General features: G+C 31.0%; 1 protein-coding gene across 1 annotated transcript in view; it reads left to right on the forward strand.

Moving 5' to 3' along the window:
* Nucleotides 1-16,326, forward strand: part of LOC127710028 (katanin-interacting protein-like) — a 61,461-nt gene extending 45,135 nt beyond the window's left edge. Inside the window, exons 26-37 of the mRNA XM_052215749.1 lie at nucleotides 87-227; nucleotides 390-504; nucleotides 1,450-1,627; nucleotides 2,229-2,394; nucleotides 2,797-2,969; nucleotides 4,350-4,414; nucleotides 4,639-4,749; nucleotides 6,761-6,900; nucleotides 7,656-7,757; nucleotides 7,988-8,148; nucleotides 12,284-12,387; nucleotides 13,339-16,326. Of these exons, the coding sequence (XP_052071709.1) occupies nucleotides 87-227; nucleotides 390-504; nucleotides 1,450-1,627; nucleotides 2,229-2,394; nucleotides 2,797-2,969; nucleotides 4,350-4,414; nucleotides 4,639-4,749; nucleotides 6,761-6,900; nucleotides 7,656-7,757; nucleotides 7,988-8,148; nucleotides 12,284-12,387; nucleotides 13,339-13,385 (1,503 nt within the window). The 3' untranslated portion in view covers nucleotides 13,386-16,326. The remainder of the gene's footprint in view (nucleotides 1-86; nucleotides 228-389; nucleotides 505-1,449; nucleotides 1,628-2,228; nucleotides 2,395-2,796; nucleotides 2,970-4,349; nucleotides 4,415-4,638; nucleotides 4,750-6,760; nucleotides 6,901-7,655; nucleotides 7,758-7,987; nucleotides 8,149-12,283; nucleotides 12,388-13,338) is intronic.
* The last annotated feature ends 2,339 nt before the right edge of the window (nucleotides 16,327-18,665 follow it).

Genomic DNA, 18,665 nt, shown 5'->3' on the forward strand with positions numbered 1-18,665 from the left:
ATGTTCTCACCCTTAATATGCATTTAATTTGCCAATGGACTTAAAACAGTCATCTATCCATCCATTATTCATTATATATTTTTCAGACAATACTGTTCACGACAGATGAGAACATATTAGAATGTGTATCACGTAATGATGATGCGTATGAGGGTGAAATGTTTGACAGTGATGAACCAGATGATGTGCCGTTTGAAAGACCCAGAACAGCTGATGCTGGAGATGAAGTAAGCTTATCTTTTTGTACTATTAACTTAAAACTTTGGTTATTTGTAAAAGATAAAAATACAATTTATTTTTGCATAATATGGTTATGGTAGATGGCATATTCAGTTTTCTAGTTTTCCCCTCAGACAGTTAAAGTATTGACGTCTTAATTCTTTTTATAGAATAGACCATTCACAAGAGCAGTTGGCAATATAGATGGCAGCACATCACCTTTACCTCCAAGACCTGCAACAAGTATGGTCACGGAGGGAGATGTTATTGTGTTCAAAGGGAAAAGTAAGTATGAAATAATATATTAATGGCAGTAAATCATCTTAACATCTACAATCTACTATGGGAGGGGTTATTTTGTTTAGTGGTGAAAGTAAATATAAATTACAATATAGATGGCAAGCTTCTTACCTAATTTTAACAAGTTTTTTTATGTAATGCTTCAAGAATAGTATTAACTTGTCTATCAGTCAACAGATTTGTTTTTAAACAGATTGATCAATTAAAGTAGAAATTTGGGATCTCAATGAGACAGAGTCAACAGATTTGTTTTCAAACAGATTGATCAATTAAAGTAGAAATGTGGGATATATCTCAATGTGACAGCAACCCAATAACACTGATTTATGAATTCAGTTTCAATTATGATTTAAGTTCTCCAAATACAAACTGAATTTCTGATGTAACTTAAAAAAATATGAGTTTGTTTTCTGGAAAATTTGGTTAAATAAAGGGAACAGTTTTAGATAGATGATGTCAAAGATATCAATTAACATGCATTATTACATTAATATTTTTTTCTTTCTTAATATTGAAATCTTTTTGTCACAATTAAAAATGTTCTATTGTTTGCATACAACAGTATCAATAAAAAAGTGATTAACTATACTGTTATTGGTTTTTTTTCAGAATTATAACTCTGGATTCATTTATTTTCGTAGTTACTAATTTTCATGGTTTGAAGAAAAATTGTATTTTCATGGATATTTGAAATTGTGGTTTACCAAAGTCTGCATACAAGCCTATAGAAAATGTGTACTTCATTTGAACACTTAAATACTTGATTCACTTTTATCCACAAAATCCACAAAATGAGTATCCTAAGAATTATAGTGAATCCACAGTATTTAACTACACTGCCACATTTGTGAGATATACCTTTGTCTCTCACAAATTTTGACGATTTCATTCTCATAAAAGGTAGCCATGAATTATTTGTTTGTTTTTCAGAACTGTTGCTTAGTTTCACTGCCACTTGGGGAGATATGCATTATTTGGGACTAACTGGGTTAGAGGTTGTGGGTAGAGATGGAGAGGCATTACCTGTGAATATCAACATGATGAATGGTAGTCCTAGAGATCTACACTCACTTCCTGGACATGAAAATGACGACAGAACACTTGATAAGTAAGTATACCAATAATCCAACTGGATTCTTTTATATTACCTTTCTTTTCACTCTCTTAGTTGAAACCGCGATGATATTACTGTAACATACATTTTTTTGAAACTCTACAAAAACTATTCCAATTTCATGTTCACCAAATTATATTTTATGGGAATTTTCAATTTTATTACAAACTTCTTTTACAATTATTTCCTAATTAATGCATGATTTCAATGTTTTCAAAGACAAGACTTGTTAAAAAAAAAAAAAAAATCTGTACATCAGGACTGCTTTAGCAATTATGATGTCTAAATCATATCATAATGATACAGACACCAAAATAACTTTAAAGCCATATTTAATAATGAAGGATTTCAACAACAATTTACTTGTGCAATATATGTTAAAAAAATTTGGGCCAGTAATGGCCCTTGTGATTTGGCTGTTTACTGTATGCTTTAAAAACATAAATTTTAGGTAATATTAGTCGAGTTTAGTTTTATCACAGCCTTAATTAATCGGTCTTTTTTTGTTTTCGTTAAATAGGTAATAATTTGTTCCTATAAAGATTTAGTCACAAAACCAAAATATAAATTTACAATATGTATTTACTCTTTTCAGAGTGATAGACAATAACAATTTGACAACATCAGATGAACACATGTGGATGATACCATTTACAGAGGGACAAAATCACACGTTATCAATAGAATTCAGTCAGACTCAAATGATATCGGGACTGAGGGTGTGGAACTACAACAAAAGCAGGGAGGATACCTATAGAGGGGTATGTATGCATTGTATGGTAACTTTATAAAGACCAAGTGTAAATGTACAACATAGTAAATAGGGTGTTTACAGAGAGGACTGTAAATCCCCTAAAATTGTGTGTTTTCAATAATTTTAATTTTTCCTCTGAATGCGAGTAATTAAAAAAAATGATACTATGCCAATATATGCTTCATCCGACTTGAATATTATGAGTCATTATCTTTCAGACTGGGCTGCATTTTGACTGATATTATAACAGCCTTAAACCATACTGTCAGCAGCAAAGACAAAATGCATATAATGCAGTATTTTAAAAGCTTCAAACTTTTACAGAAAAAAAATTTATTCTTGAATGGCTGCTGAAATTCATGTGAAAAGAAATGTATATTTTTATTTGAAAATCATTTATTTATCCTAGGCCAGAATTGTTCATGTAACAATAGATGATAAACAAGTGTCTCCGCCAGAAGGATATCTGATAAGAAAGGGTCCTGGTGTCTGCCATTTTGACTTTGCTCAAGAAATAAGTTTTGCTCCACAAACCAAGCCACCACAACCAACAGTATCAAAGTCTGAATCTAAACATCTCAGGTAATTATTGAATTATTTTAAAGATAAAATGTGACCTGTAATTAGAAGGACTATTCATTATCTATTTAACTGCCATGCCAAGGACGAAAGCAGGTTTAGTAAAAGTTTGACACAGTCTTATCATTCTGTTTGTCCATCCATCAAAAAGACCTTTGGTAGAAAAATTTGTCAACTCGGTATTTGTCTTTTTCTTTAGATGATTATTTGCAAACTGAAAGTTTATTGTGTTTATTTTTGTGATTTAAGATTTTATATCTTTGGGGGGGAGGGGGGGGGGGGGAAGCACTGTATGAATTATGCTAAGTTTTTTATAATAATTTCATAAATAATGTTGAGTAACATATGATTTATTTACAGTGACGATGAGTAGGTATTTGTGTGTCTATTTTCTTTTAACATTCCTATTTATAACATCAACCAACATTAGATAATTCTCCAAGTTTTTGTGTGAATTCATGTTTGAAAAAGCTAAATAATTGATTTGTTTGGCAATTCCTTGCTCACATTTTCTTTGAAACGCACATTCTTTGAAATAGTTTCTCTTAGTTTGTACTTTAATAGATAATACTATATGAAATAGTGACATTGGAATTTGAAGTAGCAAGTTCCACTTTTCAAAGCACATTAAGAACTATTGTGGTTTCCTGAAAGCCATAATGAATGAACCCAATTGAACATTTAGTTACTATAAGCCAAAATATTTTGTGACCATTTGCAGGAGGGGTAGGGAAATAGCAATATTTTGCCTAGAATGCTATTGGAATTAATTCTTATATTTGCTACTGGACTTTTTTCATGTCTTTGAATACTTAGTCTGTACTTACAAAAATCCAGGTTCAATTACATGATATTGCCTTTGACCAGGAGGGCAACTTGATTAAATTTTATCCTTAAGTATAGATTTTGCTATTAATACTTAATACTTATATTTTGTTCATTTTCATTGTAAACAGCTAATGACAATGTCATATAATAGACTTTGAATTTTCAACCTACATTCTGTATGTGCCTGTCCCAAGTCAGGAGCCTGTAATTCAGTGGTTGTCATTTGTTGCTGTATATCATATTTGTTTTTCGTTCATTCTTTTGTACTTAAATCAGGTCGTTAGTTTTCTTGTTTGAATTGTTTTACATTTGTCATTTTTGAGCCTTTTATAGCTGACTATGCTGTATGGGTTTTGCTCATTGTTGAAGGCCATATGATGACCTATAGTTGTAAACTTCTATGTCATTTGGTCTCTTGTGGAGAGTTGTCTCATTTGCAATCATACCACATCTTCTTATTTTTATATAAATGAATAAATCAGCCTTATGTAGAGTCGGCATGGTAACAGAACCAAGACATAACATAAGCTCTATTGACAAACTTGTCTCTTACAGGAAATCTACCATGTCTACAGATGAAGCTAGTCAGGAATATGAGAATGTCCAGATGCCCTCTGGATGTATCCTTATTATGGTAGAGAACTGGCTAAATTTTAGCAATAAAAATAGTTTTGACATTTATTCACCCGTAATCATTTCTCAAAATTTTTTTACCTTAATTTTGTGTGAATAAATAGAGATGTGATTATACATTTAAATTAATTTTTTGAGTCTTCTTTGACCAAAGCATTGAACATTGAAATTGAAAGTTTTTGATTTATGTATTTCCTTAATTGAGAATTAGTTATATACCAGTTACAAATGATTACAACATGGGGTGATCCATACTATGTTGGATTGAATGGTCTGGAATTTTATGATGCTCAACACAACAGGATAGAATTGACAGAAAACAGTAAGTCTATATGAACGGACTAGTTCCTTAATCCAGCCCTATAGGTACCAGTTTGAATGGTAATGTAGTGTTTCTATTATAGTGTAATGCAATGCTCAGAGTGTCAACCTCTATATTTGCAATTATTAAATGACTATAAATTTTCTGTTTTCTCATTGGCTAAAAGCATAGGAAATCCTCTTTGATAAAACATTATATTCATCTTGGAAAAAATCACGAGAGGTTAATATAAGATTTGGAACAGCGTCCCTGTACCTAAATATAGATATTCCAAGGCAACGTCAATGTCGTAGGTTTATGATATCATACAAATTCCTGTTTTTTCTTTTTCTTCTTTTTTTCGTGTATTTTTTTAGTAAACTTTATTGACTATTTCAACATATGAAAATTAGCAACTGCAAAGCAGATGGTATATTTAGTATAAAAACAGGGAGCATTTTTAAAAAATATCTTGAGCAAATACTAGAAAATTGGAGAAGGCTAAATAGTCATATAATAAAACAATTGTTCACTTTTGATTTCAGTTGATACAATGAAATATCAACCCCAGAGATATGACATTCACCCTTTGTCGTTGGCCTCGGTAAATATATCTCTGGGGTTGATAGATTAATGTATCAACCTCATCAAAAGTCAATAATTGTATATTGTCATGTATTCCTATGTCTATATCAATCTTCTAAGCACATTGGAAAGTCCTGTATCACAGCTTCACGATGTCACTAAGATTTGAAGTGACAATATCAAGTTGGACCAACTTTATTAGGCAACGTTTAAAGGGGCATTAGCTACAAGATGTAAAAAAAAAATTAAATAAGATTTTTTTTGTTCAATCATCAGTGAAAGTGAAAAAGAGAAATAATAATTTGCTTCTATTAGCCAGTTTGGCTCAATTTTGTCAAAATAAGCTAAGAAACATCGCTGATGAATTATTCACTTACAAGTGAATAATTTGACCTCATTGAATCAATATTCAGTCATTCCCAAGGTCCGTCAGACATGTGGCAATGTCCAGTTATAAATGGTTTGGTCCAGTAAAATGTCATCAATTACTGGACCAAATGACCAGTGTAGATGCAAGAATTTTGTAATACTCATAATGTAAAAGACTGCTCAAAAACTGACTGGACCAGTAATGCTTGAACAATTACTGTACTAAAAGACAATGAGGTCCAATAACCTTCGGAACCTCTGCGGCATATTCATGTGACCTTCAATTTAACCCCTTAGCTGGAGATGGGTTACGCGTGTATTCAGCTATTAAAAGGTAAAGAATGTCAACATTGAAAGTGAAACAATTATTAATTGTTTATTTTAGAGTTTTTGTAATTTGGATATACGTTTTAGTAGGTTATAACTCAAATCAGTGAACATGAGTCTGACAGCTAATGCCCCTTTAAAAACTGAAACACCTATATTTTGTATCAAGAAAACACTTCTATCAGTTTTCAGCTTATTATAGACGTAATAGAATATCAGCTGCTTGTTTCAATATAACTTTTCAGCTTGTTCATTAGGCTCACTATTCATATCTTAACCCATGGCCAGGGTTTCCCCATGGTCAATTTCTATTTCATCAAGCCTTTCATCAAAACATTTTTTTAGACACTTTCAATATTTGCAAACAAACTAAATTTCAAATCCCTTTCATGTAGAATGAAAGTGAAAAAGTCAAGAGAAGCCAGAGAAAAATAAACAAGAACGATGACATTGAACCGTTAAAATTTTTTCGCAAATAATTTTCGCCAATAATTGGAGTTTTTTGGCAACATTTTTTGTGTGCAAAATGTGTTAATGGTGACTGCCAGCGAATACGCTCCACATGGCTGACATTTTACAATGTGTTTAATTTAAACACCGGATAATCATGCTTATCTATGCATCAAATTTAGGTAATGTAAACTAGACAAAAGGTGCATATTATATGTGAATTAAACCATAGATAAATTAGACATTGATTGGACAGATTTGAGTAACTTCATATAAATAATTTATTGGATATATATTATAGATATCTCAGCTTATCCCGACAGTGTTAATGTATTAGATGGAACATCAAATGATGTCAGAACTCCTGACAAACTGATAGATGGTTTTAATGATACGCTAGATGGTACTCATATGTGGGTGGCTCCTATATTACCAGGAATCGTAAGTATTGCTATGTTTAATAAGAGAATTTTAATGATGCCAAGACTCCTGAGAACTGATAGCATGAACAATATGGTAGATAGTACATGTGGCTAGCTTCTGTTTTACCCTGAATGGAAAGTGAGTGCTATGTGTTTAGTATAAGAATTCTAATGTTGTTGATAGAGAATATTGGATGCACACATTTAGAATAGTCCTGAAAACTTACGTAGATGGTGGTTATGTCAAATGAAATGGTTTAGCACGATAGGTGTTTGTAAATTTGAAAAAGAGGATTTTTGCATAGAAGACAGAAGTTATAGAGAGTGACTCATGAAATTATATCAAACAGTTTCAGCTATAGATATAAGAAGATGTGGTATGAGTGCCAATGAGACAACTCTCCATCCAGGTCAAAATTTATAAAAGTAAACCATTATAGGTCACAGTACGGTCCAACACGTAGCCTTGGCTCACACTGAACAGTAAGCTATAAAGGGCCCCAAAAATTACTAGTGTAAAACCATTCAAACAGGAAAACCAACGGTCTAATCTATATAAAAAACTATGTTTGTTACTTTACCTCTAGCCAAAAAACTGGTTTCATTTAAACTTTAAAGTTGTATTTGCTATGTTAAGTACCAATTGTTCTGAGTTCTTAATAAACAGATGGTCCTCATTAAATTAGAAAATACATGGATGAACTTTTACTCAAATGTATGTTAGAGCAATCCACCTATGATTCAAAGACCCAATAGTTATATTTTTTTTTTCAGGTAAACAGAGTATATGTAATATTTGACCAACCAACAACAGTATCGATGATTAAATTATGGAACTACAGCAAAACACCCAGTAGAGGTGCCAAAGATTTTGCCGTAAGTGTAAATGTAAAAGGAGTATTAAAATTTGGTTGTATTATACATCTATACTTAATTTAAACAAAATAAATTACAGAATTTCTTTGAAAATTGATTTGCTTTCTAAGAACCAATAGAATTAACCTAATGACATATTTAACCTTTAGTCAGATGCCCTTGAGTTTGAGTTTAACTTTTGTATAATAACAGAAAACAAGAGTTCATGTTATATGTTATTCTCTTTACAGCTTTTGGTAGATGATTTATTAGTATATAATGGTAATTTACAAGCTGTCACTCAAGGAGCAAGGGGAATAATTCCAGGTGTCAGTGCTCCACAGAAATACCACACCATACTTTTTACTGATAATAAAGAAATACTCAGGAAAGAGAAACACACTGTAATAAGGTAAAATTTAATAATTATGAATAATTATTTACTTGAGATTTATTTTTATACCCTTGTTGCAAAGGGAGGGGGTATACTGTGTTTATGTCCATCTGCCTGTCCATCACATAAAATGTTGGTCTCACTTATCTCAGGAACTATAAATCAGAGCTTCATGTGTGCATGGTATACTGTCACAGTAACTGTGTGTTGCATTTAAAGATTTATCTCTCATCAACTTTCTGCAAACAAATACTTACTGTAAACCAACTAATTTTTGCGAGCAATTTATTTTTCGCGAGTAGAAAATGAACGTGAATATAAATCGTTGCGAAAATATAAAACTTGGATCTTTTCTTATTTAATTACATCAAATTAAACTCGGAAATCGCGAAATTAATTGGCCATGTATGAAATTGTTGTCACATTTTACTAAGGAACTACAAATCAAGACTTTCTAAAATTTGATATCAAGCTTCATATGAGCATGTTTTACTATATGATGCATTTGTAATCTACCTTATCAACTTCTGTTTACCGAAAAATTCAAAACAGTGGTATCCTTATTGTGCCAATGCTCACAGTTCAACTTGTTAATTTTTCATTTACCTGAATTTCCTAAGTAAGTCTATATTTTATAGTTTTGCTTTCTTCCTATCAGTTCTAAATACCCCTTTTCACAATATAGTATTAAGATATAGTATGAATTTTTTATTCAAAGAATTTTGCAGCATTTAATACATATTTTAAAAATGTCATTAATCTCAGAGTTTTAGAAGATAACAATAGTATGTATTGAATTCTTACAAGTTTTATATTTGTAAAATGTGAATGTGCTTAATATTTAACAGAAGCCTTTTTAACCAATGAAATTCAGCCAAGTTATACTGAACTGCGGCCAAGCTTAGCGAAAGGTCGTGCAACATAATCAGTCAAACAAAACTTTATTAGATTAACTCGTTAAGGAACGATCGTTTTCATTGGTCAATTCAAACCTTCGACCTCACACCTGCGAAAATAGAACACGCGTACTATAAAGCTGAATGGACTGATCAGTATTCACGTAGCCGGTCAAGGTCGTTAAAAACTTCCATCGTCGTATCCACGTACATGATTCTGTTCTTGATTATCCCAAGGCAATTCTAGCTTTTATACATGTGCATGTAAAATTTTAAACTTTAATCTTAACAGTCACGTCGAAATATTTAATTCAACTGTCTCCTCTCAATTGGTTCTGGATTAAGGGAGCTACCATTTTATTTTGATTGGGGGTGGGGGACTTGGATGAAACATTTTGTCCTGCATTTTTTTAGTTGTTATTTCTGTCCTGTCTTTCTATTTTTCAGTCTGTTAGGTCCTGACTATATTTATTAGTTTATCCTGATTTTTTTACATAAATCGTCATCCTGCCTTTTTTTTGTCAAGTTGCTTACCCTGCTTTATCTTTTATTCAATGGACTTGATGAATTAACGTTGTACTTGAAATGAAACCGTACTTAACTACAAAAATAACCAAACTACATACTAAAGATATTGCTCGATTTTTATAGTAAATGGGTTTGTGTTATAAACTGTCATGTTCATTATTCATATTCTTTCATAAGTTTTAGGATAGTGTGATTTTTTTTCTGATTTAGTTTACTTGATTTTGAAAAAAAAATCCTGAAATTCTAAGTAAATTCAGTACATGTAACCAGCCATGCTTTGTTTAGAGAAAAAATGGAGATGGCAAACCATGGCACAGTGGAAGGAAATGTACTTTATAAACTCCAGCGATATACTTTCTTAATTTATAATTAACTGTTTTGCTATCCTCGGTTGAAAATTATATATTGTAAACATTTAAACAGTTGCATAGAAAACAATCAGTTTTAAACAGTGTGGTTATTCACTAAATGTATTGATAAAAGGTGACTCCATTTTTGTACATACTTTTACAGTAGTCATCCTTAATTTCTTAATATTTCGTTTATAAGTTTATCATACATGTATGATTTTGTATTTCATTTTAATACGCACGCATGCCACACGTTACTTTGGCGGATAGTTCAACAATGTTATGCAAAGCTCTATTCTTACGGTATGAAATTAAAGGATAAATTTTCAACCAATTAAAATCGAAAACAGTACATTTATGTAGTTCCTTATAAACTACGACATTTCTCACAAGTATTTATCTATTTTTTAGTTCCACACATGCAAAAATAAAATCTTCGCCGATGAAACATTTCAAACCTTTTTACACCAACATGCCTTCACTGAATTCATTTGAATTTCGTGGTGACCATGATAGTACATTGCATAGTACATCTATATTCACGTGCACACATGATACGATCTTTCGGGGACAATTTGCTCGTTTATGACACATCATTTCTGAATGACCAAACGCTTAGCTACTTTATTTTCGTTTTATAGCATGAAAACAATAAAAGAGGAATGTGCAACCCATCATAAATTTGAAATGGATCAGTATTATGAGATCCTTATTATAAGTAACTACGACATTGTCAGGATAATAACCTAGCGTCAATATGAAAGAAATTAAAGTGGTTCATACATTCATCCGTATAAAAGCGGCACATGTATTTTATTTTATCCTTATATTTTTTATAGTGCGGTACAAGTGCTGCATTCATAAAGAATATTACTTAACACAAATTATTAGTATAATATTTCGACCCCACTATTTGAAATTCACAAAATACTGATTTAATTATTTCGACCAAAAATCATTGTTTTTTACGTTCGTAGTAACGTAGTACATTCCATTGTCGGTCACCTGTGTCAATTCACGTGCACACTACAATTGTTGTTGTATTTAAATCTTTCGGCCAATGAAATGAGACGTTACAAGTTGTTTGTTTGTGATACGCCAGAATGTTATCAATGAATTATCAATCGCTAAACTTGACTGCATTTCAGTGTAATATTTTAGAGCACCAAAACAAGGCTAATAAAATATTGAAAAATAGGTATTTGTTCTACCTTTTCTTATCATTTCCTACCACTAAGCCTTCAGCCTTCATTGAGGTGTTAATGTTCATTATTTTTTGTCGAGCCTTCGACTTTTGTCGAAAAAGCGGGACATAGCGATCCTACATTCCGTCGGCATCGGCGGCGTCCACAAATATTCACTCTGTGGTTAGAGTTTTTGAAATTTTAATAACTTTCTTGAACTATCCTGGATTTCTACCAAACTTGGACAGAAGCTTGTTTATCATCATAAGATAGTATCCGGAAGTAAATTTTGTAAAAAAAAAAATCCATTTTTTCCGTATTTTACTTATAAATGGACTTAGTTTTTCTGCCAGGAAACATTACATTCACTCTGTGGTTAAAGTTTTTGAAATTTTAATTACTTTCTTAAACTATCCTGGATTTCTACCAAACTTGAAAAGAAGCTTGTTTATTATCATAAGATAGTATCCAGAAGTAAATTTTGTAAAAAAAAAATTCCATTTTTTCCATATTTTACTTATAAATGGACTTAGTTTTTCTGCCAGGAAACATTACATTCACTCTGTGGTTAAAGTTTTTGAAATTTTAATAACTTTCTTGAACTATTCTGGATTTCTACCAAACTTGAAAAGAAGCTTGTTTATGATCATAAGATAGTATCCAGAAGTAAATTTTGTAAAAAAAAATTTCATTTTTTCCGTATTTTACTTATAAATGGACTTAGTTTTTCGGCGAGTTAACATTACATTCACTCTGTGGTTAAAGTTTTTAAAATTTTAAAAACTTTCTTAAAATATCCGGGATTTCTACCAAACTAGGACAGGAGCTTGTTTATGATCAAAAGCTAGTATCTAGAAGGAAATTTTATTAAAATTTTATTCCATTTTTTCCGTATTTTACTTATAAATGGACTTAGTTTTTCTTCCAGTCAACATTACATACAGTCTGCAGTTTTAAGTTTTTAAAACATTGATTAGATTCATAAACTATCCTGGATTTTTACCAAACTTGGACAGAAGCTACTTACAATCAAAAGATAGTATAGAGAGGAATATTTTTATTAAATTTGTTTCCTAATTTTTGTTGAGCCTGCGATTAACAGCAAAAGTAGGCGAGACACTGGGTTCTGCGGAACCCTTACAAATTTTTTCAAAAATGATATAAATTATTTTATATAATCCAATTCTTATTTTAGCAATCAGACAGGTGACCAGGACATTCAGTTGACCAATGATAAGCAAGTTGTCAGCCATTATAATGATCCTAAAAAAGCAGAGTCTGGAAAACCTGTTAATCAACGTAAGTTTGTGTAGAGCACCATACATACATACTAAAACAGGAAGTAGACCAGAAATTTGTCAGAAAATAGTTTGCATGGTAACACTGATGATGTATAATATATCAAAAGGATGTGATATGTAAATGTTGATATTAAGAATGTATTCTTCTGATGTTTCAGTCTCGTTCAGGAATTATTTCCAAAACATGCGATACAAGTGGAAAATATCAATGAATTTAAAAAATATTATAATCAAACTAAACTCTGTGAAAAAATTGTGTACTTACAATAAGTAGTTTTTGAGTAATAAAATTTTATAACCAATCCGGTCAGTGTCATCAGTCAAAATGTTGAGAAAATTGGTGAGGGGTACAAAGAAATGATTTTACCAAAAAAATGTACATTCCATATCAATTTTTTCTTTTCAAAATTCTTAGATATGTATTTTTCCAATCATTTATAACAAGGTAGTTGAAATAATATGCTTTTTGTTTTTTTTCGTGATAATAGCCCAAAAATGGGTAAAAATTGATGAAAAAGGGGAAAATCATTAAAAATAGGGTACTTTCAAATGGCCGTAGCAAAAAAAGAAGTGCACCACCATATGATTTTTTCTTCATCAATTACTTTCTTACAGTCATATAAACCCAAAAATCAGGTTAAGAAAAAAAGTTTAATTCTAGAAATGTTTGGCTCCTCAGATGTGTACATCCTGAATGCAATGAGAACATTGAAAAAAAACTATCCTCTGTAATAATTTTCTTTGACTTGAAAGCATTGATTAACAACAGAGATAAGAAAAGCAGGGGGTTTTACTTTGCAAAGTTTGCTCACACTACTCATAGCATTCAGATTCTGTTTTTGATATACTTGTGAAATTTGAAGTAAGAATTATTTGCAATCCATTGTAAGAAAAAATGGTCATTCAACATGCCTGTATTTCTAAACAGTATTACAATTCTCTTTTTCAGAATTACGTCCCAAGACCAGTCTTGTAGCTACAAAGAAAAGAAGATAGCCATGCCCAATAAAGCATTGATGCCAATTTTATGGTGCTATGTGTATCTGATGCGAATTAATTGTGATAGCTTTGTAAATTAGTGACATTATTTATTACTTAAGGTTGTGAAAATTATCTTCTAAGTGATTTATTTATGATGTTGAATTTTCAGAGATTTAAAAATCATGAAAACTTATATTAAAAAAAACATTTGGATGTTGTAACTATGACGAATATTTCAAAGGTAAAAAAACATCAACAATTAATGGAAAAATAGTTGGTGCCAATTAAAGCTGTGAACTGCAATATTCAATGTTTATATTAGTGCTAATGACTCAAATTACTAATTTGATTAATGATTGCTAACATTCCTGTTACTATTATAATTATAGATTTGACATTTGCATCAAGAATGATATGCTCTTTCTTCACTCTCGATAGTTAATTTTCATATATTTAATTTTTAACTGTCTATAGTTGAGAAAAGTCATACTTGTCTTAATGCAATATTTAGAATTCTTCAATAATTTTCACACAATGTAGTGTAGACATCAACAAAGTATGTGTTCTTTTTGCATGAAATTGTCAGACATGGTCATCTTTTTTTATGCAATTTTCATTAGTAAAAATCAGAGAAAAGTAAAGAAATTTAACATTTTTACTGAGGGCTGTCCCATTAGAACATTCATGGTACCCAGGGAAGGCACTTTGAAAATGGGGTAACCACAGAAAAAGGAAATTTTAGAATTTCACTAACATTTTCACAATACAACAAAAACATTTGACACCCACTTGTAGCTGAGATTTTGAAGTGCCTTCCTTGGGCCCAATGTATGCTTTAATGGAGCAGCCCTGAATTTCTATTAATAAAGTCAACTGCTCAAGCTTAACTTGTTTATGGAAAGGAAACTTGTTTCAGGAAAAGTATCAATCTGTGCAGAATTAAAGGATTGAATTTCTTAAGAAAAATATTTTTGTTATCTTGTATTACATTCCAATTCTATAGCAGTATTTTATCTGTACTCTGGCAGAATAGAAGGAATCTCTTTTAAATCTTTCAATGGTACATTCATTGTAGTATATACTTTACAATAGAACAATTGAGGTGAGACAAAAAAGTAGTTAGTTTTATATTACCGGTAACTGTTAATTATTTAACTAGAAAAAATATTAATAATGGAAAAGTAGAATAAATTTAACATAATTGATGTATCTCAGTTTATAGCTTGATTTCAATGTAAATGTTATACTTAAAAGAGTATTTTTCAAATAATTTGCAGTGCAGTTTATGAAGTTTGTTGTGTTTACATGATTTTAAAGGTGGTTTCCTGTTCTATCAAATATCATTTTCTGTGTACTTTTAGGTTTTTACTTGTTTTTCAGTGCTTTTTTACTTGTTTATATTTTCCTTAATGAAAGCTATACTAATGAAAATTAATTTAAATTACTCTGTTAACTTTGTGAAATTAATGAATATCAGACTGAAAATTTATATTTTATATACAGACAAAATTTTTCATGGAGGTTTGGGTTTTAAAATATAGTAGACATTAACTTTAACTAGAAATATTAATATGAGAATATGTTACTGAAATCTTCTTTTTTTTTCTCAATAAATCATCTCTAATTTGACTTACAATCAAACTTTGTAGCTTGAATACTATACCAGATCTGATTCTTAAAAAAAATGGATGGCAATTTAATTGTTCTACACTAAATATGATCAAAATGCAGAATTTTTTCATCATTTTAAACTGTTCCTAATTTGCAAAATTTCTCAACGGAGGCTATCTATTTAATAATAAAAAGACTCATGTATCTTTGAAGACCCTTTGTTCTTGCCAGTATTTCAGATTTTTCTGATCATAACTATTGGTTAAATCTGTCAAACAATTAATAACTGATCGAAATTTGGCATAAATTGTTTTACGAGTCAGGGTCTACTTTTGAATTATTATATGACCCTGTCAACTATTTAATGTAATGAAATGTCTTTCGTTATTACAAGTAGAAGAAAGACAAAATTGAAACTGTCATTTATATTTTTTCCTGGTTGTTAACATATTTCATGATATAAAATCAGACTTGAATGTAAGAAGGAAATTGCATCACCATTTATTCAAGTATACATTAATACATCTTCTCTGATTGTGACAAAATAAATAAGGTTTATACAAGCACTTCATAAACGTATTATTATTTTCTGCCAGAAAAGAACATACAACATTCATGTCTTATGGTTTTTGTGTCGTTGGTTTGCTGTCACATTGACATTTACCTCATACATGTATCTTTATTATTTGTGTAAGCATTAATATTGGCTCATATTTATTAATAGGACGTCAGTTTATGTGGAATTTGAGGATTGAGAAGACAAAAATTTTAACTCCTGAACAATATACATTATTTTCAGTTGATTTTCCTAGTATAATTGATAAACATATGGAGTCATGATCTTCAAAACAGATCTTTTTTCAATACATGAAGGTTGCAATAATATGAAAATCAGGTGTATTAGGTGGAAAATTGATGAAACTAGTTTTACAGTAATAAGATGTGCAACATAATGACAAGTTTAGTTCTCTATAACAATTTGTTTAAATGTCAGTTTATTTAAGTATTTCCTTGCAATAAAGAACAAACCACAAAGTTCTAAGGCCATACATTTGCTTGTAGAGGATCATTTTAGTTTTAATGATATAGTTATTGTACACAACTATGTGAGAAGAAGATTTTTACACTTTTTGTAAAAATATGCTACAATACATAAAATACATATTTTTATTTACCTGTACCAGGAAGGATTATATTTTCAGCTAAGCTGAAGTTTTTTCATGTTGTCTATCCATTCTTCCGTCCATTTTATCCTTGTTATTGAAAATCGTACATATCATTTGTGATATTGTTATTGTACATTGTTATTTATAATTTATATAAAAATAAAATAATAGTTTAACTATGTTAGCTTTTTTATCAATGACTGATGTGCTGGTACTAGAGTTATTTTATAGAAGTAAACTTCCTTTTTTATCTGAATATATTGAGAATAGCACACTTGACCCTTCCTGTTAGGTGAGCAATCCCACCATCTTCAAAGTCTTGATTGTGACTACTATATTAATATTCAACCTATTAAAATAGCTGTCTTGTGTTCAACAGAAACCATCATAAAATTAGAGTGCACACGTTGAAATGTCTTGTCTGCTTTACTGACTATTATTGATTTTATGTTGAAATATAAAAATATGATGTGGTATGATTGCCAATGAGACAACTTTCTACCAGAGACCAAATGGCATAGAAGTTAGCAACTATAGGTCACTGTACAAAACTGATTTATGTACAAAACAATACATGAAAAACAAATATGAATACAGCTACAAATGGCAACCACTGAATTACAGGCTCCTGTTTTGTACAGAATGTGGACCCTGCCAGATAAAAAGTCTTAAAGGTAAAGATTTTACTACAAATACCAAATAAACAACATTATAAATGAGGTCAAGGTCAAATAGACAGACAGACAAATACACGTATCATTCCATACACCAAATATAGTTTACCAACAGACCAAACCTTGAACACTAAATATTGACCAATGAACCATGAAAACCAGGTCAAAGTTAGATGACACATGCCAGACAGACATGAACACCTTACTCAGCATAGTTCACCACATAGTTGACCTATTGCTTAAAGTATCTAAGAAATAGACTTAAAATCAGAAAAACTTCATTGACTAATAAACCATGAAAATGAGGTCGAAGTCAGATGATACATAACAGACAGACATGTACACCTGACAATCATTTCATGCACCAAATACAGTTAACCTATTGCTTAAAGTATCTATAAAACAGATTGAACCAGGACACTAAACATTGACCAATGAACCACAAAAATAAGGTCAAGGTCAGATGAACCCTGCCAGACAGACATATACACCTTACAATCATTCAATACACCAAACATAGTTGACCTATTGTTAATAGCATCTAAGAAGACCATTCTACCGAAACTTAAGAATTAAACATTGACCAATGAACCATTAAAATGAGGTTGAGGTCATGATACCTTCAAGACAGACATGTACACCTTAAAATCAGTCCATACACCAAATATAGTTGACCTATGACTTATAATATTTGAAAAACAGACCAAAAGGGACGATTTTTCATTCCCTATTGTTCAAACGGGATTGCACATCCTCATTTTTACGGCAATATTGTTTATCGTGCCCGGAAATTTAGAAACGATCCTGGTAAACTTATCAATCCTTTAAATAAACTTATTCTAAAAGGTTACCAATTCAACACTGTAATTAGATCATTAAATATTGTTTTTATTGGTACTGATATTGATTTTGTTATCAGTAAGTTAAAAGCAAACTAAATATTATTGTTATATACATATCTACAATCTGTCGATACCTTTATCTTGGCATTGCACAAGGTCATGTTTTTCTCTGTTTATGGCGTCTTTACACTAAATCCATTGGATGTTGGATGTGTACAGATTGATAATTTAGTCTTAGATGCATGATTTTTTTTATTAGTTGTTAGTGGCTTAGAACTAGCTGTCAGTAACTGCGAGTACTCTCAGATCTGTACTTAAGTGTCTTTTTGTTGTTTGGATGTACAAGTACCCGGCCACGTCCACTTGTATTTGTAGTATTAGTGTTTTTATCCATCTGATGAGTTAAGCCTTTTTCAACTGATTTTTATAGTTCGTTCTTATGTTGTACTGTTACACCACTGTCCCAGGTTAGGGGGAGGGTTGGGATTTCGCTAACATGTTTAACCCCGCCACATTCTGTATGTATATGCCTGTCCCAAGTCGGGAGCCTGTAATTCAGTGGTTGTCGTTTGTTTATGTGTTACATATTTGTTTTTCGTTCATTTTTTGTACATAAATTAGGCCGTTAGTTTTCTTGTTTGAATTGTTTTACATTGTCATTTCGGGGCCTTTTATAGCTGACTGTGCGGTATGGGCTTTGTTCATTGTTGAAGGCCGTACGGTGACCTATAGTTGTTAATTTCTGTGTCATTTGGTCTCTTGTGGAGAGTTGTCTCATTGGCAATCATACCACATCTTCTTTTTTATATTCAAAACATAAAAATTAAACATTGACCAATAAACCATGAAAATGAGGTCAAGCTACTGCTTATAGTATTTGAGAAATGGACCTAATCATGTAACTTTAACCTTGATTACTGGTCCATGAAATGAGGTAGAGGTCAGGTGAACCCTGTCTGATGGACATGTAGACCTTGCAAGGAACCCATGTACCAAATATAT

This window comes from Mytilus californianus, unplaced genomic scaffold, assembly GCF_021869535.1.
Source record: "Mytilus californianus isolate M0D057914Y unplaced genomic scaffold, xbMytCali1.0.p SCAF_7, whole genome shotgun sequence".
Lineage (NCBI taxonomy): Eukaryota > Metazoa > Mollusca > Bivalvia > Mytilida > Mytilidae > Mytilus > Mytilus californianus.